We start from the raw sequence: 24,449 nt of genomic DNA, 5'->3' as shown, positions 1-24,449 counted from the left end.
GTGAAGACTGGTGGGTGGGAGAGGGTATTGAAGCGAGAAGCTGTGAACTGATAGGTGGAAGCAGTAAAGGGCTGAAGAAGAAGGAATCTGATAGGAGAGAAGAATGAACCATGGGAGAAAGAGGCAGGTAAGAAGAGAAGAAACAAGAGGTGAGCCAGACTAGGTAATGGGGGAAAGGAGGGAAGGGAGAAATTGCTGGAAGCTGCTTTCTCCTTCCAGCTTGAGCTAGATGTTGCCTGACCAAATAAATGTTGTATTTCACCTTTAATAAATAAATTCATTTCACCTTTAATCCTGTAGCTGCTTCACTACTTGAAGTATGTATACTTCACAACGAAAACCGGGGAGATGGTCTACTTTGACGACAATGGTGGTCCAGTGGCCAAATATGACTTTGTAAACTGGCAACTGAATTCAAATGGCGGCATTGAATTTAAGACAGTTGGAAATTACAGTGGGGCGGCACGTTTGGGTAAAGAAGTGATGCTCAACTCGAAGAACATTGTTTGGAGCGGCGGTCAGCAGGAGGTATGGCAATTATTGGAAATTTTCTAATTTTATTGAATGCTTTGGTCACTGCAGTCTAATCATATCCATCAGTACCATATGAACTGCAAAGGTATCTCAGAAAGAAGGGCAGGAAAGAACTGCTGTTTTACATAACTGGTTCACCCATACACAGCTATTTTAAAATTTATTTAAGCAACACACAGAAGATGCTGGTGAACGCAACATGCCAGGCAACATCTATGCGAAGAAGTACAGTCGACGTTTCGGGCCGAGACCCTTCATCTGGAACCTTAGTCGGGCCGAGACCCTTCGTTAGAAAATAAAATTTATTTTTTAGTTTGGATGTGGAAGGATAGTATTTTATATAGTAAGATGCAGCAGGGAAATAGATCCTTCGGCCCATTCGATTCATGTCAGGCATCAACCACCCAATACTGAATTATTGGAAGTGAGGAAAGAATAGTTTCTAATAACAATTACTGGGGTTGTGTGATTATTCTATGAGCCAGTAAAGAATCAATAGGCCATATAGAGGCTTCTATGTCATAGGGCAATGTGGAAATGCATTAAAACTTTGATAATCTGCCACATGAGGGACGTTGCTGGCAGAAGGCCGTCTGATTTTCTGGACTATTGGATGTATTTCTACTAATAACCTAATTTACATTGTTTAAGTGTCACATAGTGTTATAGTACATTTTTTTCAGTGAATCATATATGCTTAATTGGTGTCTGGGAACCAGCGCATTGCCGAGTTAATTTAGCAACCAGCAGGTTGCTGTGAGTGGAAAGGTGGTTGGGAATCGGTGCTTCAGTGAGGGAGAAGGACGTACAAGGATTAGGGCGCCAGTGAGTGGAAGAGTGTACGATATATATCACTAGGTGAGTGAGATGTCAAGCTATTGGGAACTTTGAATAGATGAATTATTGGATATTTACTGAGGGAGTGAACGCCATTTTAAGTGAAGCGATCACATGGATCAGATACCTTCTGGCCGCATAATAAAGTTGACACGGGGGAAAGTCAGTGTTAATAAAAGGATATGAAAACTGCTTATAAAAGTAAAGATTTGGTACAAATATTCAAAGCAGCATCATATACTTTTTGTGAAAATAGGCATTTTTTTTTTCAAATCCCAGTGCTATGGAACAAATGTGTCTGTGATCGTAACCTGACATCAATGTAAATTTATTATCAATGTACGTACATGTCACTATATCCTACCTTGAGATTTCTTTTCCTGTGGGCATTGTCAGTAGATACAAAGAAGCACAATAGAATCAATGAAAAACTAAATACAAAGACGGACAACCAACGTGCAAAAGACAGAATGTGCAAGTCCTACGACTACAATCACTACTATTAATAATAAGTAATAATTAATATTAAGACCATGAGTTGTCGAGTCCTTGAAAGTGAGTCAATAGGTTGTAGAAACAATTCAGTGTTGAGTTGAGTGAAGTCAGTGTTGAACAGATACATTGTCTTTTTAATGATTGGTCAGCCTAAGTAGGGGATGCTTTATCTCTCTGTTTGCCGTCCAGCACTGCAACACATGCGTACATCCCTGTTTCAGACTCTGAAGTTATTGTTGGCACCTTTTCCTTTGTTTTAAATTCTTGTTTTACTTGATTATTTAAGCCACCTCGAATAATAGAAAATAATAATTTTATACTTCCCAGAGTCATTGAATTATTTTCCAATAATCTCACAGCATATCTTCTCTGATTTAATAAGTCGGCAGTGCACTCATTGGCCACTTTCTTAGGAACATCTAGGAGGAGGAGAAGATGGTGGCGTGACGGCAGCGCGCGCGGCCTCTCCGGTAAATGATATCTGTAATCTGTAATCTGTAATCTGTAATCTGTCAAGTAGGGGACCGTGCACAATTCTGATTTGATGGAGACGGACGTGAGAGTACAGAGGAACATATGGAAAATTTCTGAAATGACCGCTTCGCTGCCGCTGCTACTGTGTGGTAACCAGAATCTCTGGAGCAGAAGGCCCTGAATCCTCGGCTTTGCTTGTTTCAGGGGCCGGTGTTAGGTCGAAAGCGCTCGGCAGAGGATGGCACTCGGGAGGCTGTATCGGAGGGGCTGGTCGGAGGCTCTAAGTATTCGGACGGACGGACTCAGTGTCGGCTGTGGTCAGGTGCTTCCAAGGCATCGGCAAGTTGACGATGCCTGGAGGTTTATGGCAGGGAGTTTCTCCCTTTTGCTGCCTGCTATCGGGAACTCGGGAGTCGATCGACTCGGGGACTTTGAGACTTTTTTTTTTACCATGCTCATGGTTTGTTCTTCATCAAATGATGGTATTGTTTGCACTGCTGTAACTATATGTTATAATTATGTGGTTCTGTCAGTGTTAGTCTTTGGTTTGTCCTGTTTTCTGTGATATCAGTCTGGAAAAACATTGTATCATTTCTTAATGCATGTATACATTTCTAAACGACGATAAAAGAGGACTCAGTGTTCTCATAATCTAATTTTCTCGTTAATGCAAATATCTAATCAGTCATTTACGTGACAGCAACTCAGTGCACAAAATTATGCAGGCATGGTTAAGAGATTAATATGATGACTATTAGTATTATTATTTGTCTTTTGTGTTTGCACTGTCAGTTGTCTTTTGTACGCTGGTCGTTTGTCCAACCTGCTGGATGCGGTCTTTTATCGATTCTATTATGATTCTTAGATTTACTGTTTATGCCCGTAAGAGAACGAATCTCAGGGTTTTATACGGTGACATATATGTACTTTGATAATATATTTATTTGGAACTTTGAACGTTGAGTCTGAACACTTCGAAACCTGAAGTAGATGGGCTACAGCAGCAGAAGACCACGAACCTTACACTCAGTGGACACTTTATTAGGCACAGGAGGTACCTGAGAAAGTGGCCTCCGTTTGTATATTTTAATCAGCTGGACTTAGCAATTAAATAAGCAAACGCTTGACTAGGACATCGAGTCTATTAATTTCAAAATTAGAGTATAACCACGTAGAACGGAAAGCGAAAATTCAATGTACTGTACCTATCAACATAACATACCCGTTGTTTATTCTTGGAAGATTCCCCGGGCAGTCTGCTCTGAAAGTTGCCCTCCTGGAATGAGGAAAGTTGCTAGGAAAGGACAACCAATTTGTTGCTTCGACTGTACTCCCTGTCCAAATGGAGAGATTAGTAACACTACAGGTGAGTGAAAGTACATAATTTGATTTAATATGCACTGGTTGAAACTATTAACTCATTTGTCCAGTGGGTTTTGTCCTTAGATTCTATTGACTGCTTCAAATGTCCTCCCCTGTTCTGGTCCAACGATCGGAAAGATCAATGCATCCCGAAGAAAATAGAGTATCTGGGTTTTACCGAAATCCTTGGCATGGTGTTGGTGTTACTCGGTCTGGTTGGAGTGTGCATGTCTGGACTGACAGCGGGTCTCTTCTTTAGACATCGAGACACACCTCTGATTAAAGCTAACAATTCTGAGCTGAGCTTCCTCCTTCTATTTGCGTTGAGCTGCTGTTTTTTATGCTCGGTCACATTCATTGGCGAACCGTCACACTGGTCCTGTATGTTACGCCGCACGGCGTTTGGTGTCTCGTTTGTCATGTGTATCTCTTGTGTTCTGGTCAAAACCATTCTGGTGCTGACGGCATTTAAGGCAACGCATCCCAGCAGTAACAGGATGAAATGGTTTGGTCAAAGACAGCAGAGGATAAGCGTCTTCCTCCTGGCGTCCGTGCAGGGTTTAATATGTGCAATTTGGCTGCTCATTGAGCCTCCTTTCCCCGTGATCAACACTAAATATTACCGGGAGAAGATAATTTTAGAATGTGATACAGGATCATCTACAGCCTTCTACTCGGCTTCGGGTTATATCGCCATGTTATCGTGCATTTGTTTTGTCCTAGCCTTTCATGCAAGGAAGCTGCCAGATAACTTTAACGAGGCAAAGTGTATAACATTCAGCATGCTCATCTTTTGTGCGGTTTGGGTCACTTTTATTCCGGCCTCTGTGAGCTCTCCTGGGAAATACACGGTGGCGGTTGAAGTGTTTGCCATCCTGGCGTCCAGTTTTGGATTGCTGCTTTGCATTTTTGCACCGAAGTGTTTTATTATCGTAGTCACTCCGGAGAGAAACACAAAGAAGCACATTATGGGTAAAGTAGGGTGAGAGGAAACTTTTAAAGATGTGGATAAATACGTCCTGCGGCTTAATATATTGTACGTTTTTTTGCGTAATTGACTCTGGACATACAAAACCGTTCCCTACTCCAGCTGAATTGAACAATTTAATATTCATCTTCGATTTATTTCGAGAAACATTCGTTTTATTCTTAACAAGTTAGTATGTAATAAACAGTTTAGTATACCAGTGTTTTGATTTGTGTGTTTCATGTCAAAACAGAAACGTCGGTGTCTATGCATTGACTACACCAATTCCTCGTCTATTTAACATTTTAAAACTTACGTCCACTCGAACCATTTGCTAATGAGGCTATCCTGCCTCTGATTTCCTGTTTGATGATCTCATGCACCATCAGGACTCCCCTGGCTTTCCTTTTGATTGTTTATTTTAGTTAGTTTAGAGATACAGCGCGGAGCCGGCCCCATTGGCCAAACGAGCCGCATCGCCCAGCAACCCACCTATTAACCCTAGCCTAAGCACAGGACAATTTACAATGGCCAATTAAACTATAAAGAGTAACTTATGAACTCCTTGGACTGCGGGAAGAAACCCACTTCACACGGGAAGAAGGTACAAACTTTCTCACAGAGGACTCGGAAATTGAACTTCGAGCTCTGACGCCCCGACCGGTAAAGGTGACGCACTAACCTATCGGTCCAGTGTTTTGTTTCCCATTGTTCTTTGTTCCAGCACAAACAGCCGAACCCACTTCACTCTAACCTTGTCTGAAATCCCTCCTCCGTGGAACCGCACTGATAAATATCAGTGAAAATCACCAGTAAATGTTGGTCAACACACAAGAATGCTGCAGGAACTCAACGAGCCAGGCAGCATCCATGAGGGAAATGAGCAGCCGAGTCCCTTCACCTGGACAGAAAGATAAAGGGAAGATAGCCAGTATTAAAAGGTGGAGAGAAGGAGTGGAACAAGAGGAGCCAAGTGACTTTGGATCCGTGTGAGGAAGGAAGTTAGTCAGATGGAGAAGGAGAGAACGGACATGGCGTCGGAGGCTGGGAAGTGAACGGCGAAGTTTCAACGGGTTGAGGATGATGGAATGTGATAGGAGATGATGGTGGAGCATGCACTAGTTAGGGGGAAGTGGGGACGTGTTGGATGTGCAGTTGGTGGGGTGGTAATTGAGGACCTGGCGAACTCCCATCACGTTACTGTCTGGTGGAAAAGGGTAAAGGCAGAGAAGTTTCAAATAGTGGAGATGTGCGTGAGGGGCCACTTCAATCATATTTCCTTAGGTAGTTCCTGCAAGAAGTACTTGGAATTCAGCCCCATCAACAACCTTTACAGCTTAAACATCACTTCCCAAATCTTATATTCAATATTTTTATTTCTGAAGGGCAATATGGTAAAAACTCTCTTCGCTACCGTATCTACCTGTGCTACTTTCAAGGAATTATAGATCTGTATTCTCAGATAATTTTGTTTTACCGCACCCCCCAGTGCCACACTGCTCACCGTGTAAGTCCTACCCTCATAAAGTGAAATTCCTCACAATAGACTGTATTAAATTCTATCTGCTATTTTCCAGCCCATTTTTACCCAGCTGGTCCTTATCCTGCTGCAAGTTTTGATAGCATTCGTCGTTTTTCACTACACCCCAAACTTAATGTCATAGACAATACTGCTTCTCTAGATTGTTATATTACCATCCACTTCATTGATATAGTTAACAAACAACAAAGCACCCAGAACTGATCCCTGCGGCACACCACTAGTCATAGCCCTGCAGTCAGAGAGGCCACCATCTACTTCCATTCTCTGTCGTTTCCCGCGAATCCAGCTCAAACCAAATGCCAAACGACTAAACCTTTTTGACCAAACTCCTATGTAGAGCTTTGTGAAAGAACTTGCTAAAGTTCATGTAAACAATATCCACTTCCTTCTCGACATCAGCTTTCCTGGTAACCTCCTTGAACACCTCTACAAGCGTACAATACTGTGCATATAGTTCGGTTGCCAAGCATATTGCACAGTACTACAGTAATTTTATGTATTGCACTGTACTGTTTCCGCAAGCAAAGCAAAAATCTAATTACATGACACATATGAGGGGTGATAAACCTGATGGTTAAGGGGAACCAGAAAGGGAAATGTCTTCACTCAGCGTGACTATCATGCAGGGAGGTTTGTTAGAGCTGTCGGGGAGGGTTTAACCTAATTTGGCAGGGGATAGGAACCAGAGTGAAGGAACTTACGATATGACGCATGGTAAAAAAGCAAAAATAGCGTCCAGTCAGGCTGCCAGGAACGGCAGGCAAATACAGTGTTATATCTCAATGCAAGGAGTATAAGAAATAGGGTGGATGATCTTGCTAGACTATTACAGATTGTCAAGTATAATGTTGTGGTCATCACTGAATCGTGGCTTACAGATGGTTGTGGTTGGGAGCTGAATATCCAAGGTTACACGTTGATACAGAGAGATGGGAAGGCAGGCAGAGGCGGTAGCGTGGCTCTGATTGTAAAGAATTGGATCGAATCAGTAGAAAGATGTGACAGAATCAGAAGATGTTGAATCCTTTTGGGTTGAATTAAGAAAATGCGAGGTTAAAGGACCCTGATGGCAGTTATATATAGGCCTCCCAACAGTAGCTGGGATGTGGAACCACGGATTACAACGGGAAATAGAAAAGCCTTATCAAAAGGGCAATGTTATAATAGTCATAGGAGACTTGAATGTGTAGGTCAATTGGGATAATCAGTTTGGTAATGGATCTCAAGAGTGTGAGTTTGTTGAATGCCTACGAGATGGCTTTTTTTAGAGCAGTTTGTCGTGGAGCGTACAAGGGGATAAGGGTGTAATTAAGGAACTTAAGGTAAAAGCACCCTTCAGAAGCACTGATCACAGCATGATCGAATTCAACTTTAAAGCTGATAGGGAGAAAGTAAAGTCTGACGTAGCAATATTTCAGTGGAGTAAAGGAAATTATACTAGTATGAGAGAGGGAAAATAGTACAACTGTGGCTGACAAGGAAAGTCAAAGCTAATGTAAAAGAAAAAGAGAGGGCATACAAGAACGCAAACATTAGTGGTAAAACAGAGGATTGGGAAGCTTTTAAAACCCTACAGAGAGAAACTAAATTAATCATGAGGAGGGCAAAGATGAAATATAAAAGCAAGCTAGCAAACAACGTCAAAGCGGATAGTAACACACATCAAAGTTGCTGGTGAACGCAGCAGGCCAGGCAGCATCTGTAGGAAGAGGTACAGTCGACGTTTCGGGCCGAGACCCTTCGTCAGGACTAACTGAAGGAAGAGCTAGTAAGAGATTTGAAAGTGGGAGGGGGAGGAGGAGATCCAAAATGATAGGAGAAGACAGGAGGGGGAGGGACGGAGCCAAGAGCTGGACAGGTGATTGGCAAAAGGGATACGAGAGGATCATGGGACAGGAGGCCTAGGGAGAAAGAAAAGGGGGGGGGAGCCCAGAGGATGGGCAAGGGGTATAGTGAGAGGGACAGAGGGAGAAAAGAGAGAGAGAGAAAAAGAATGTGTGTATATAAATAAATAACGGTTGGGGTACGAGGGGGCGGTGGGGCATTAGCAGAAGTTAGAGAAGTCAATGTTCATGCCATCAGGTTCGAGGCTACCCAGACGGAATATAAGGTGCTGGGACGTGGAATTAAAATGTGTGGCCAGGGAACAAGAACTCTGAAGCAAGACTTAGACAAATTAGGAGGATGGGCAGGAAAGTGGCAAATGAAATACACTGTTGAAAAAAGCACGGCCATACAGTTTGGTAGAAGAAATACATATGTAGGATATTTTCTAAACGGGGAGGAAGTCCAAAAAACTGAGGCGCAAAGCCTGTTAGGAGTCCTTGTGCAGAACACCCTCGCATTTCAAGAGGTCTAGAAGAGCGGGAATGTGATGCAGAAGTTTTATAAGACACTGGTGACGCCTTATTTTTTGTATTGTGAACAGTTGTGGGCTTCTCATCTAAGAAAAGAAGTGCTGGTATTGGAGAAAGTTCAGAGGAGGTTCACAGAGATGGTTCCGGGAATGAAAGAGTTATTAGCTGAAGAACATTTGATAGCCCTGGGTCTGTATTCGCTGGAATTTAGAAGGATGAGGTGGTGGTGGTGGTGGTGGTGGTGGGGGGGGGGGCGTGGATTTCATTGAAACCTTTCGAATGTTGAAAGGCCTGGACAGAGTAGATATCGAAAAGATTTTTTCTCATGGCGGGGGAGTCTAGGACAAGGAGCAACCATTTAAATTAGAGATGTGGAGAAATTTCTTTAGTGGAGATGCGGAAAAAAAATTGTGGAATTTAGGAGCTACGCGGGCCAGGTCGTTGGGAGTATTTAAGGTAGAGTTTGATAGGTTCTTGATTGGACAGGGAGAAGGCCGGAGATTGGGGCTAAGGAGGATAAAAAATATCAGCCATGATTAGATGGTGCAGTAGGCTCGATGGGCCAAATTACTTAATTCTACTCCTTTGTCTACTGGTCTTGTGATCTTATGATTCTGATATGGGTCTGTCTTGTGGGCTGACTGTAGCAAGGGCTTGATTCATGAAGAAGTGTGGCCCAGGAGGGGCAGACGCGTCTGTCTGTTCGGGAGCCGGGGTTGGATCAATCATGGCCTGGCTTCTCGTCCATAGCCGTTCCAAAATGAGTGGCCGTTCTAACACGAGTTGGCATCACCTCATACAGTCCCTGAAGCAAGTAAGGCTCCACACGACGTCACCGTGTTGATTCGGGTCGTGGAGTCTTGAGAACCTTTCTACAACTTGAAAAACCTCGATTCCTATGACGAACGCACGAGTTGAACTAATGCAGGAAACACTCACAACACGCTGGAGAAACTCAGCAGGTCGGGCAGTATCCGTGGAAAAGATCGGTCGACGTTTCGGGCCGGAACCCTTCGTCGGAACTGTAGGGGGAAGGGGCAAAGGCTCTATAAAGAAGGTGGGGGGAGGGTGGGAAGGAGAAGGCTGGTCAGTTCCAGGTGAAAAACCAGTAAGAGGAAAGATAAAGGGGTGGGGGAGGGGAAGCAGGGAGGTGATAGGCAGGGAAGGTGAAGAAGGAATAGGGGAAAACACAATGGGTAGTAGAAGGAGGCAGAACCATGAGGGAGGTGATAGGCAGCTGGGGGAGGGGGCAGAGTGAAATAGGGATAGAGGAAGGGAGGGGGAGGGAATTACTGGAAGTTGGAGAATTCTATGTTCATACCAAGGGGCTGGAGAATACCTGGACGGTATATGAGGCGTTGCTCCTCCAACCTGAGTTTAGCCTCATCATGACAGGCTACTACCGATTGTGTTTTCCCCAATTCCTTCTTCACCTTTCCTGCCTTTCACCTCCCTGGACATCTCTATCGTCCTGGAATGAAAAGCCTCATCCTGAGAGCAGATGTGGCGGAGACGGAGGAATTGCGAGAAGAGGATGGTATTTTTGCAAGAGACAGTGTGGGAAGAGGAATAGTCCAGGTAACTGTGAGAGTCCAGGCTTATAGTAGACATCAGTACATAAGCTGTCTCCAGAGATAGAGACAGAAAGATCAAGAAAGGAGAGGGAGTTGTTGGAAATGGACCAGGTAAACTTAAGGGCATGGGTGAAAGTTGGAGGCAAAGTTAATGAGGTCAACGAGCTCAGCATGCGTGCAGTTTCAACACCGTCGACGTAGCGAAGGAAAAGAGGAAGACAGATTCCAGTATAAGTTTGGAACATGGATTGTTCCACAAAGCCAACAAAAAGGCAGGCATACGGGTGCCCATGGCTACACCTTTAGTTTGGAGGAAGTGCTGAAAATAAGGCGGTGGGGGCCAGGGAACTTAAAATCAATGAAAAAATTCAGAGCGTGAGAGGTGTCACGAACATAGGCGGGAAGGGTTTGAAAAAGGCGGGATAAAACAGTGTCGAGGTATGCAGAAGTGAGTTCGGTGGGGCAGGAGCAAGCTGAGACAATGGGTCTACCTGGACAGGCAGGTTTGTGGATCTTGGGTAGGAGGTAGAAACGGAAAATGTCGGTGTGGGAAATATAAGGTTGGAACTATAATATTTTCTTTCCCTGCTTTATAGTGGGCACAGAATCTGAAGACTTGAACTCTAGGTACCACCGCGTCACTCTGGGATTACGGTCCTTCGTTGTCTGTCTCCATGTCAGACCTCTGTGATCTGTGTAAAGGAGAAACTCCCTGCCAAAGGAGGCTGTCAACGGCTGACAGTGGCCAGACACATATCTGTAATGGTAGAGTAGCTGGTCTCCCTTGGGAGGAGATTTCGGCTCAGGTAAAGGACAGGTCGCTCTTCTGCAGATTCTCCTTGAACTGGTACTGATCCTGAGCCTACACCTGAGGCACCCATCTAGACAAGGAACCGTTTGTTAACACCATGGCTCAGAAGGGCAGCTGATGAACACAGCTGAAGATGTTGAAACTTGTTTACGGCACGGGGTTGCTTACAAGCTTCCCAATATTAGTCAGAGCTGCGATCAGAGTGGCGAATTCGGCAGTGCGCCGACGATTCTACCGTACCAGAGCCAAGAAGGACTTCACTTGCTTCTTGGTGTGACGTCCTTGACTGTTATGATTTGCTTCCACTTTGCCCATGTGTACTCGAAACTCTCAATGTCCTGGCTGGTAGCTAACGTATCTAGTTTCCCTTTTTTGCTCTCTCACAACTCTGCAGTTTGAGGGTGAGACCGGCAGCATGAATATTCCCCAGGACCCTACGTGGAAGGTCCAGGTACTCTGACTATATCTGACTGTGGAACACCACCCCATCTAGGTAGGCCACCCTGCCGTCCTCACAGCCTTGGAGCACCCAGTGCGCGAGCTGCTGGAAGGTGGCTGATGCACCATCAAGACCAAAGAACATCATGGTGAACTGAACGGGCCCAGAGGTGTATAGAAGAACTGAGGGGGGTTTAATTAGTCGTCCAGGGGAACCTGCTGGTAGCCTTTGCAAAAGTCCAGTGTAGTAGTGTAGTCTGCCCGTCTAATCCTTTCCAGTAGGTCATCAATGCCTCTCCTAAGGTAAGCATAAACAAATGAAATGACATTCAACTTCTGGAAATCAGCACATATGCTCAAGGTGCCTTTTTAGGGATGATAACGAGATGATAACGACAGCACTGGTCCACTCATTAGTTGAAAGCTGGATGACATCCAGCTCCAGAGTGGTCCGAATCTCTACAACTCATAATCTCAGTCTTACTCATGTTCGTATTTGCACAATTTGTCTTTTTTTGCAGATTGACAGTTTGTCGGTATTCAAATGTGTCAAAGGTTTCAAAGGTACATTTACTATCAGAGAAATGCGTACAATATACATCCTGAAATGCTTTTTCTTCGCATTTGTTTATGCACAGTTTTTCATTAGTGCTACTGCACCGATTTATTTTCCTGTAAATGCGTGCAAAATCTTAATCTCGAAGTGGTATAAGTAGCTTGATAATAAATTTTATTTTGACATTGACTTTTGACTTTTGACTTTGAAGCTACACTGGATCTTTAAGTTGTTTTAATCAATGGTTTTAAGAAAGCGTCATCTTTGTAAGGGAAAATCATTGTTATATGTTATTATTTTTTTTATTTAATTAACAACACAGCATTTGCCTTCCTGCCTTAATGGTGACTTAGCAACTCGCACATGCGATGTATCTCAGTGTCACAAAATAGTTGTATTCACTCGGGACGTTGGCTAATTACTAGCCGATACAGATTCCCATTGAGAATATCTTCCTCCGTATTTAAAGTCAGATTTGTGTTTGGAATCGGCATTAGAAGTCCTATTGAGTCAATGGTGGCCATCTTCTTTACTGCAATGTTTCAGTTTGTCTTCGGAGTCCTGGCTGGGTCGGCTTTTCCACTGGGTTTAGATGCGCTAAACTGTAGGCTTCGGGAAAGAATCCAGCTGCCCAACATTTCTGAGGATGGGGACGTTGTACTTGGGGGGATGTTTACTGTGCACTTAAACAGTTTCCAGCGGATAAATTTATTCACCAAACGAACAGAAGAAACGAAATGTAAAAGGTTAGTTAATTATATGACCGCTTGTGGCTTTGGTTAATATCCCTGTTTTATTATTTCAAGAAGAAACTTACGATAAAATTTTACAGAGTAGTTTTCTTCTTTGTTGACTGATTAAAGAGATAAATACACATGGGAAAATCTGTACTAAGCATCTTACGTTGCGGGATATAGGCGTGGATAAGAAATCTTCTGTCTATTAATGTTAATGCTGTCACCAACACGTTCTGTGGCCACATTATTAGGTACAATCTGTACCGAACAAAGTGGGTACTGAATAAGTATTCGAGGTCTTCTGATGCTGTAGCCCTTCCAGTTCCAGGTTTGACGTGTTGTGCGTTCATAGGCACGCTTCCGCGCAGTACTGTCGTAACGATTGGTTATCCGAATTACTCTCGGCTTCCTGTCGGCTTGAACCAGTCTGGCCGTTCCCCTCTAACGTCTCTCATCAACAAGGGCTTTCGCCCACAGAATTGCTGCACACTAGATTTTTTTGGTTCATCGCACCATGTTCTGTAAACTATAGATTGTTGTGCGTGAAACAGGAGATCAGCACACTTTGGTATACTCAGACCACCCCATCTGACACCAATGGTCGTTCCACTGGCAATGTCACTTGCGTCACATTTTCCCCCCATTCTGATGTTTGGCTTGAACAAAAACGAAACCGCTTGGCAATGCCTGCATGCGTTTATGCATTGAATTGTTGCCAAGTCATTAACTGATTAGATATTTGCACGAACGAACAGGTATGCAGGTGCACCTAATGAGGTAGCCAGTAACTATGGATTCAGATGGTTTGGCGAATGTGTATCACGTGTTCACATCCGGAAACCTGAAAGTTGTCAACTTGGAAATAAAAGGCACCGTTATATCTAGTTCTAACAGTGAATCAACAATAATTTAGCAAAACAAAGTATCTGCCTGACCATTATCTTTAACGGAAAAGCTCACTATCCTGACAGTTGCTTGACCTCAAACCAACGGCGTCATGGCACACTGATAATATGTTAACTCCTGTTGTATCAAACATAGGAGCCTGAGACGGTAGCACTGCGCTGTCTCAGATCCATATGAAACAAAGAATGAGATGAGAACTCGGATCATCTAGACTTAATGATAACATCTGTTGTAGAGACCGAAATAGGAGAAATCTCGTCGGCAGCTCTAGAGGTGTCAGCAGAAACGTGTATGAGCGGGAGAGCTGGAGAAATGGACAAATACCCATTGAAAAAGTGAGCATTGACTCCGGTTGGTGTTAGGTCTAACAATCCGAATTAAACGAGGAAAATGTTTGCCATCCCGATCCATTATGACTGGCGTGTTTGCACTTAAATTCAATTGTTGATGAGGGTCTGTTTCAGAATCAGAATCAGGTTTATTATCACCGGCATGTGACATGAAATTTGTTAACTTAGCAGCAGCATATCAATGCAGTACATGACATAGAAGAAAAACAATATAATAATAAGTAAATCTTATTCCGTACAGTTTATAGAGTGTAGGTATATTGAATAGATTAAAATCGTGCAAAAATAGATATTCTATATATTAAAAAAGTGAGGTAGTGTCCAAGTGTTCAATATCCATTTTGTAATCGAATGGCAGAGGGGAAAAAGCTGTTTCTGAATTGCTGAGTGTGTGCCTACAGGCTTCTGTACCTCCTACCTGATGGTGACAGTGAGAAAATGGCATGCCCTGGGTGCTGGAGGTCCTTAATAACGGATGCTGCCTTTCTGAGATACTGCTTCCTGAAGATGTCCTGCATACTTTGTAGAATAGTTCCTGAGATGGAGCTGACTAAATTTACAACCCTACGCAACATTTTTCTGTCCTGTGCGGTAGCCCCTCATGCCAGATAGTGCTGCAGCTTGTCAGAACGCTCTCCATAGTACATCTATAGAAGTTTTTGAGTGTATTTGTTGATATGCCAAATCTCTTCAAACTCCTAATAAAATATAACTGCTGTCTTGCCTTCTCTATAACTGCATCGATATGTTAGGATCAGGTTAGATCCTCAGAGATCTTGATACCCAGGAACTTGAAACTGCTTATTCTCTCTACTTCTGATCCCTCTATGAGGATTCGTATGTGTTCCTTCTTCTTACCCTTCCGGAAGTGCACAATCAGCTCTTTCGTCCTACTGACGTTGAGTGCTAGGTTGTTGCTGCGGCACCACTCCACTAGTTGGCTTATCTCACTGCTGTACGCCCTCCTGTCAACACCTGAGATTCTGCCAACAATGGTTCTATCATCAGCGAATTTATAGATGGTATTTGAGCTGTGCGTAGCCACACAGTCATAGGTATATAGAGAGTTGAATAGTGAGCTAACCACACACCCCTGAGGTGCACCGGTGTTGATCGTCAGCGAGGAGGAAATGTTATTACCAATCCGCACAGATTGTGGACTTCTAGTTAGGAAGTCGAGGATCTACAGTAACTGCAGAGGGAGGTACAGAGGCCCAGGTTCTGCAACTTCTCAATTAGGATTGTGGGAATGATAGTATCATTCGCTGAGCTACAGTCGACGAACAGCATCATGACAAAGGTGTTTGTGTTGTCCAGGTGGTCTAAAACCCTGTGGAGAGCCACTGAGATTGCACCTGCCGTTGACCTATTGTGACGATAGGCAAATTGCAACGCGTCCAAGTCCTTGCTGAGGTAGGAGTTCAGTTTAGTCATAAGCAACCTCTGAAAATATTTCATCACTGTCGATGTGAGTGCTACCGGGCGATCGTCATTTAGGCAGCTCACATTATTCTTCTTAGGCACTGGTATAATTGTTGCCTTTTTGAAGCAAGTGGAAACTTCCGTCCGTAGCAGTGAGAGGTTGAAAATGTCCTTGAATACTCCCGCAGTTTGGTTGGCACAGGTTTTCAGAGCCTTACCAGGTATTCCATCGGGATCTTCCGCCTTGAGAGCGTTCACTGTCTTTAAACACAGCCTAACATCGGCCTCTGAGACGGAGATCACAGGGTCATCAGATGCAGCACGGATCTTCACAGCTGTAGTTGTAGAATCCCTTTGAAAGCGCGAATAGAAGGCGTTGAGTTCATCTGGTAGTGAAGCATTGCTGCCATTTATGCTATTGCGTTTCGCTATGTAGAAAGTAATGTCTTACAAATCTTGCCAGTGTTGTCGTGCATTTGGTATTATTAAAATATGGCATAGAAATCGTACCAGAAATGATCTACGACACACATATCTGATTTTAATTAATCGTCTTTATTTATTGATATGGTGATATGCGTTTATTGAAAGGTATATCTCTAGGAAAACAAAAGAATCCTCCCTGTCTGACTCCATGACGGCATATGTAATTGTAATGAAACAATTCCAATTCCAATTCCAATTCCAATCTGTGGTTGATTTTCAGTTTTGACTTAAGAGGATTCCGCCTGTTACAGACCATGATTTTTACAATTGAGGAAATAAACAGGGACGAGAAACTCCTCCCGAACATTACACTGGGTTACAGGATTCACGATGACTGCAACTCCCCCGAGATTGCGACAAGGGTTGCTCTGGCTCTGGTGAATGGGCAGGAGGAAACGTACGCGGATGAAGTGTGTGACGGGCCTCTCAATATCCCTGGGATCGTTGGTGCTGCTGAGTCCTCGGTGTCCATCGCCATTGCAAGAACAACCGGACCTTTTAGAATACCACTGGTAAGATTTGGCAAAAAATTATTGTGGTCACACTGATGTAAACGGAACTAACAATTTTAAATCAATACGATAAGTGAATTAGGTTTATCACTGATATCTTCTAGTTTTTGAATATTTTTCTTCCATTTGAATGTATAATATTTCGCTCTGTCACTCCCGCACATTAACCAACACACCAACTGTCTGATTGAATGCAGGTCAGCTACTTTTCCACGTGCGCATGTCTCAGCGATAAGAACGAATATCCAAATTTTCATCGAACTATCCCAAGTGACGAGCATCAGTCCAAGGCACTGGCGCATCTCGTTCAGAAGTTTGGATGGACTTGGATTGGAACCGTTAACAGCAATAATGACTATGGCAACTCGGGGATGAGAGCCTTTGTCGAAGCTGCTGAGGATTTCGGACTTTGCATTGCCTTCTCCGAATCATTTCACAGAACAGACTCTCCACAGAAGATCACCAGGATAGTGCAAGTGATGAAGGAAGCGACCACAAAGGTCGTGGTGGCCTTTGCTGGACCTGGCGAAGTGCGGATTTTATTTGCGGAGGTTCTACGGCAAAACCTCAGCGGGGTGCAGTGGGTGGGCAGTGAGGGGTGGATTACAGCAGACTTCGTCGTTGTAGATAGTGACAGGCACTTCCTTACCGGAGCAATCGGAACTGCTGTGCGTGCACAGGAAATTCCAGGGGTGCAGGACTTCCTGCTGACAATCCATCCCTCCCGATTTCCCGGTAATCCATTAGTGATGGAGTTTTGGGAAGCCACATTCGGGTGTATTCATAGTTTCGAAAAGGCGACCAACGAAGTTGGTTCACTTGGCCGGCTCCCACAGTGCAGCGGAAATGAGAGTCTGCTTCAAATCAACAACGCCTACACCGACTTGACCATGGACGGGAACTCTTACATTGTATATAAAGCAGTCTACGCTTTTGCTCATGCGCTTCACGATATGCTTTCATGTGAAAGTGGCAAAGGGCCATTCCGGAACAAAACATGTGCACGACTTTCAAATTTTAAACCGTGGCAGGTAGGGACTTGCACTTCATCCATTTTAATGTAGACTTCTTTCAATATAGCTATTGCAGTTTCGACATTCAGATCAGTGTATTACTTATACAGTAAATGCAGGGCACTGACGACTGTCGTGGAATAGCGAGGAAGACCTTGATGTACAAATGCAAATTTCGCTGCTAGTGACTGTACAAGTAGACAGTGAGTCTGACTTATAGAGAAAGTTTGGATCTGCATACGTTCAAGTGTTGGAGAGTGAGGAGTGAATTCATAGATTTCTACGAAATGATGAGGGATGTAGATGCGGTGTTGTGGTCCGAAGGGCCTGTTTTGTGGTGTATGTGGTTTTCTATGTTTCTATGTTTCTATAAGGTGGTCTTTTAGTCTAAGGGTCCCAGAATTAGACGGCACACGCTGACAGGGGAGAGATTTGAAAAGAGACGGGAACGGTAAGTAGTTTACAGAGAGAGTAGCGATATCTGGAATGTGCTGCCAGTGGACGTGCTCCAGGCGGCTGTAATTGCACATTTGAGAGAGATTTCGATAGTTACATGGAGTGAAATGTCTTGGAGAAGTACAGCAGTAAAATCATGAAGACAAATTCTCTTCTGATGTGCAGGCACCTTAACGCAATCTGTTCAATTCTACTTGTAGCTCCTCCATTACATGAAGTCAATTTACTTCACAACAAAAGTTGGGGAGAAGGTGCATATTGATGAGAAAGGCAATCCAACAGCCGCTTATGATATTGTGAACTGGAAAATTAATGCAAACGGTAGCCTTGAAGCTCAGACAGTTGGATATTACAACGGATCAGGTCCTCCGGGTAAAGAACTTGTGCTGAACCTGCATCAGATTGTCTGGAGCGGTGGTAAGCGTCAGGTACGGTTGTCCATTGAAAGTGGCCAATTTTGTTAACAGTTAAATCGTAATTATCCATGAAATAATACTAAGATATTGTAACGAACAGCGCAAGTAAAGCATACTTGCTTACATTTATACTGGCAGACTTCAAAAGAAGGCTACTTGTATTTCAAAGGATGCCACTCATCCTGGACATCACCTGTTTTCCCCTCTACCTTCTGGGAAGAGATACAGAGCATTAAGGACAAAAACAAAGAGACTCCTTAACAGTTTCTACCCACAAGCAGTGAAATGTATAACACCCCCTTCCCTTCTCCTGCCCCCTCCTAAGACGGCGGCAGCTAAATGCATCACACTTCCAGGAACGGCAGGTGTGCAATAGTCCTACCGACCCCCCCCCCCCCATCCATATATTATTAATTTTGGACTGCACTCCTGAGGTTTTAGAGTTTATTTTATGTATATATTCTTTGTCATGCTGCAAAACGTTGAGCTGTTAAACTGTGTTTCATTGCTCCACAACAATGACAATAAAGATATTCTTCTTCTTCTTCTTCTTCTACATGGAATTATGGTATTAAACATAGTGAAGGGACAGGGAGTCCATTTAAACCCAGTCATCACATTGACTCTGTGGATTAATACTAGAGAATAAATTCTGGAGTAGAGCAAACATAATGACATTAACTGGATTGAATAATATTTTAAAGCCAACTTAAGCTATATAAGAAGCTTGCAGAAAATATGAAGTCACAAGACAGACGTCATAATGTCAAAACGAAGCATTGCTGAAGGATTTAAGACTTTCTTGTCCTGGTGTTACTCTCACCATCACTTCCGTGTTCCCCTGAAGTTGGTGATCCGAGTACCTCCGGTTGTGGGCAGTAGCGGTAATTCCACGCCCTAGGATGACATCGAATGAATAAAGTATTCAAACTCAGGGAGATAGCGGCAATCCCTGACAGCGCAAATTGGGGACCCCGGCACACACACAAACTACTGTCCAAATCTGCCAAACCTGGTGAGCAAAGATAAGCAGGAAGCCAGGGGATTGGGAAACCTTTAAAGAGCAACAGCGGATAACTAAAAAGGCAATACAGGGAGAAAAGATGTGATATGAAGGCAAGCTAGCCAAGAATATAAAGGAGGATAGTAAAAGCTTCTGTAGGTATGTGAAGGGGAAAAAATTAGTTAAGACCAAAGTTGGGCCCTTGAAGACAGAAACGGGTGAATTTATTATGGGGAAAAAGGAAATGGCAGAAGAGTTGAACAGGTACTTTGGATCTGTATTCACTAGGGAAGACACAAACAATCTCCCAGATGTAATAGTGGTCGGAGGACCTAGGGTAACAGAGGAACTGAAGGACATTCGCATTAGACGGAAAATAGTGTTGGATAGACTGATGGGACTGAAGGCTGATAAATCCCTAGGGCCTGATAGTCTGCACCCCAGGGTACTTAAGGAGGTTGCTCTAGAAATCGTGGACGCGCTGGTAATTATTTTCCAATGTTCTATAGATTCAGGATCACTTCTTGAGAACTGGAGGGTAGCTAATGTTATCCCACTTTTTAAGAAAGGAGGGAGAGAGAAAACAGGGAATTATAGACCAGTTAGTCTGACATCAGTGGTGGGGAAGATGCTGGAGTCAATTAGAAAGGATGAAATAGCGGCACATTTGGATAGCAGTAACAGGATCGGTCCGAGTCAGCATGGATTTACGAAGGGGAAATCATGCTTGACTAATCTTCTGGAATTTTTTGAGGATGTACCTATGAAAATGGACAAGGGAGAGCCAGTGGATGTAGTGTACCTGGACTTTCAGAAAGCCTTTAATAAGTTTCCATATAGGAGATTAGTGGGAAAAATTAGAGCACATGGTATTGGGGGTAGGGTACTGACATGGATCTTAAATTAGTTGGCAGACAGGAAACAAAGAGTAGGGATTAACGGGTCCCTTTCAGAATGGCAGGCAGTGACTAGTGCGGTACCGCAAGGCTAGGTGCTGGGACAGCAGCTATTTACAATATGCATTAATGATTTAGATGAAGGGATTAAAAGTAACATTAGCAAATTTTCAGATGACACAAAGCTGGGTGGCATTGTGAAATGTGCGGAGGATGTTGAGATAATGCAGGATGACTTGGACAGGTTGGGTGAGTGGGCAGATGCATGGCAGATGCAGTTTAATATGGATAAATGTGAGGTTATCCACTTTGGTGGCAAGAACAGAAAAGCAGATTACTATTTGAATGGCGTCAAGTTAGGTTTAAGCGGAAGTACAACGAGATCTTGGTGTCCTTGTTCATCAGTCACTGAAAGTAAGCATGCAGATACAGCAGGCAGTGAAGAAAGCTAATGGCATGTTGGCCTTCATAACAAGGGGAGTTGAGTATAGGAACAAGGAGGTCCTTCTGCAGTTGTACAGGGCCCTGGTGAGACCACACCTGGAGTATTGTGTACAGTTTTGGTCTCCAAATTTGAGGAAGGACATTCTTGCTATTGAGGGAGCGCAGCGTAGGTTCACGAGTTTAATTCTCGGGATGGCGGGACTGTCATATGTTGAAAGATTGGAGCGACTGGACTTGTATACCCTGGAATTTAGAAGGGTAAGTGGGGATCTGATTGAAACATATAAGATTATTAAGGGATTGGACACGCTAGATGCAGGAAACATGTTCCCGATGTTGGGGGAGTCCAGATCCAGAGGCCACAATTTGAGAATAAGGGGTAGGCCATTTAGAACGGAGCTGAGGAAAAGCTTTTTCACCCAGAGAGTTGTGGATCTGTGGAATACTCTGCCTCAGAAGGCAGTGGAGGCCAATTCTCTGGATGCTTTCAAGAAAGAGTTAGATAGAGCTCTTAATGATAGCGGAATCAAGGGATATGGGGAGAAGGCAGGAATGGGGTACTGATTGTGGATGATCAGCGATGATCACAGTGTATGGCGGTGCTGGCTCGAAGGGCCGAATGGCCAACTCCTGCACCTATTATCTATTGCCTATTGTTCCTCTCACGTTTTCAGTCCTAAGTTCAAATTTGCATGGGTTTATATTTGACCAGAGCTCTTATTAATACTGAAGTAACCCTGACAGTTAAAGTGTTCACATAAACAATAGTTAACATAGAAAAAGTTGGGAAGTTTCCATGGATTTGCATCTGATGAGGAAAATGAAAGGTTATTTCCAGCAACAGATTGCCTGTAGCATCGGCTTTCCTGCATTGGATTAAAGCAGATGCGACAGCACCCCACCACCCACAACACCAGTCAACATTCCGTGAACACTTCTCATTACATATTGAGGAGATTTAATATGGTGATTTGAGGTGATGGAATTCTTAGCAATGGGGAGATGGCATTTCTTCTATTTAGAACACATTAAGGGCCTTTCTTCCCACGACGTCGTGCGAACATTTAAATGTAGACAGTGATCAATCTACGTCTTGACTTCAACATAGCCCAAAACCTTCCATTCTTATTTCACCAATCTGCCTATCTAAGAGTCTTTTTAAATTTCATTAATTTATCAGTAATTATCACCAATCACTGCAGTGCTTTCCATTCACGTCCCACTCTCTGTGTGAAAATACTACCTCTGACTACTTCTCCAGTCAACTGTCCTTCATTTATCTCAAACGGTTAATCTCTGGTGAAGGGTATTGCTGCCCTGAAAATAGGTGCTGGCTGTACACTCTATTTATGCATCTTATAATCTTATATAGCTCTATCAAGTCGCTTCTCATCGTTCGCTCCAAACAGAAAAGCTCTAGCGTGGTCGACCGTTCTTCATAAGCACGTTTGCTAACCTAGGCGGCGTCAAGTGAAGCTCGTTTTACACCTGCTTTAAAACTTCCGCTTGAAATCTATAACGAGGAGACCGGACATGAGCGCAATGCTCCAAACATGATCTCATCAGAATTTTATCGAAATGCAACATTACCTCGCTGCTCTTGAAATCAAAAGAAAAACAAATTAGTAAAAGTGAAAGTTAAAGAAGGCATATTTTGATCAGGGTATGTGTGAAAGTTCCAGTATTTATAGCTCATCCCTAAATACACGAGAACGGGATTGTGTGTTTAACTATTCCATGGTACGGCACGTCGGTAGCTATGGACTTAGAAACATAGAAAGCACACAGCACAATACAGGCCCTTCGACCCACAAAGCTGTGCTGAACATGTACTTACCTTAGAAATTACCTAGGGTTACCCATAGCCCTCTATTTTTTTGAGCTCCATGTACCTGGCCAGGAGACTCTTAAAAGACCCTATAGTATCCGCCTCCACCATCATATCCGCCTCCACCATAATATCCGCCTCCACCACCGTCGCCGGCAGCTCATTCCACGCACTCATCACTCTCTGCGTAAAGAAACTTATCCCTGACATCTTCTCTGTACCTACTTCCAAGCTCCTCTTGTGATAGCCATTTCATCTCTGGGGGAAAGCCTCTGATTATCCACACGATATGTGCCTCTCATCATCTTACACACAAGATGCATATAAATCTTTCGAAATGAGTGAAAAGAATGAATGGGCAGCTTTAATTTTTGGCCACACTTGTGCAAGACGGTTTTATTTTGTTACCATAAATTTAAATTCAACATGCATTATGATGGGAATGTTTAATCCACATCACTGGTAGCCCAACATTTTCACCACAGCAGCATTGTCCTACAGTTCATTTGTCACCGCTGGGTAGAATTTGGAAGCGGGAGCGTCCTCTAATGTTTCCAACGGCTGAATGATCAACCACAGAACGGCACATATAAGGTGTTGAAGAAATTAGCTAATTATGCTCTTCAACTGTATTGATCGTGGAAGAGTGCAATGCAATCAGTTGATCGTCTTTGGAACGACCTTCGATACGTATCCAATAGCAACTCTGAAAGTTGAAAAGATAGAAAAGCGAAGACATTCGAGGAATATTAGATGCAGAGTATGTCGGAACTGTTAATCAGGTTAAGTATCAAATACTTTGTGTCTGTAAGAGTAGTAGGGACACAGACTAGTTCCACACATTTCGATGGCAGTCCACATGCAAATAACCAAATATTGTCTGTGATTCTTTTTTCAAGATTCCCCGGGCAGTCTGTTCTGAAAGTTGTTCCCCTGGTACAAGAAAAATAGCCAGGAAAGGAGAACCAGTTTGCTGTTTTGACTGCACGTCCTGTGCGGATGGAGAAATTAGTAACGCTACAGGTGAGCAGATATACATGTTGGACTCTAACAATTACCCTAAGAGATTCCTGAAGCGTTCCTCTCTACAATGGAATGGTCGCATTTGTTTTTCTCAGACTCCGCAGACTGCATCAAGTGTCCTCCCCTGTACTGGTCCAACGATCGGAAAGATCAATGCATCCCGAAGAAAATAGAGTATCTGAGTTTTACCGAAGTCCTGGGTATGGTGTTGGTGTTACTCGCTCTGGTTGGAGTGTGCATGTCTGGACTGACAGCGGGTCTGTTCTTTAAACATCGAGAGACACCTCTGGTTAAAGCTAACAATTCTGAGCTGAGCTTCCTCCTTCTATTTGCGTTGAGCTGCTGTTTTTTATGCTCGGTCACATTCATTGGCGAACCGTCACACTGGTCCTGTATGTTACGCCGCACGGCATTTGGCATCTCGTTTGTCATGTGTATCTCTTGTGTTCTGGTCAAAACCATTCTGGTGCTGACGGCATTTAAGGCAACGCATCCCAGCAGTAACAGGATGAAATGGTTTGGTCAAAGACAGCAGAGGATAAGCGTCTTCCTCCTGGCGTCCGTGCAGGGTTTAATATGTGTGCTTTGGCTGCTCATTGAGCCTCCTTTCCCCGTGATCAACACTAAATATTACCGCGAGACGATAATTTTAGAATGTGATACAGGATCACTTGCAGCCTTCTACTCGGCTTCGGGTTATATCGCCGTGTTATCGTGCATTTGTTTTGTCTTGGCCTTTCTTGCACGAAAGCTGCCAGATAACTTTAACGAGGCAAAATGTATAACGTTCAGCATGCTCATCTTTTGTGCGGTTTGGGTCACTTTTATTCCGGCTTCTGTGAGCTCTCCTGGGAAATACACGGTGGCGGTTGAAGTGTTTGCCATCCTGGCCTCCAGTTTTGGATTGCTGCTTTGCATTTTTGCGCCGAAGTGTTTTATTATTGTATTCACTCCGGAGAGAAACACAAAGAAGCACATTATGCGTAAAGTGGATCAGAGGAATCTTTAA

The 24,449-nt window shown here is 43.6% G+C and overlaps 2 protein-coding genes across 2 annotated transcripts in view; both read left to right on the top strand.

The window, feature by feature from the left end:
• Positions 1–4,688, top strand: part of LOC140196987 (extracellular calcium-sensing receptor-like) — a 9,850-nt gene extending 5,162 nt beyond the window's left edge. The window contains exons 2-3 of the mRNA XM_072256920.1: positions 301–528; positions 3,771–4,688. Coding sequence (XP_072113021.1) covers positions 301–528; positions 3,771–4,688 — 1,146 coding nt within the window. The remainder of the gene's footprint in view (positions 1–300; positions 529–3,770) is intronic.
• LOC140196159 (extracellular calcium-sensing receptor-like) lies at positions 3,680–24,449 on the top strand. The gene is made up of 6 exons (XM_072254904.1): positions 3,680–3,706; positions 16,070–16,361; positions 16,559–17,392; positions 18,031–18,258; positions 23,317–23,440; positions 23,536–24,449. Exons 2-6 carry the CDS (start codon positions 16,104–16,106, stop codon positions 24,447–24,449), a joined length of 2,358 nt encoding a protein of 785 aa, XP_072111005.1. The 5' UTR covers positions 3,680–3,706; positions 16,070–16,103.

The sequence above is a fragment of the Mobula birostris genome, chromosome 4, assembly GCF_030028105.1.
Source record: "Mobula birostris isolate sMobBir1 chromosome 4, sMobBir1.hap1, whole genome shotgun sequence".
Taxonomy (NCBI): domain Eukaryota; kingdom Metazoa; phylum Chordata; class Chondrichthyes; order Myliobatiformes; family Myliobatidae; genus Mobula; species Mobula birostris.
This window is presented reverse-complemented; position numbering and strand designations above follow the sequence as displayed.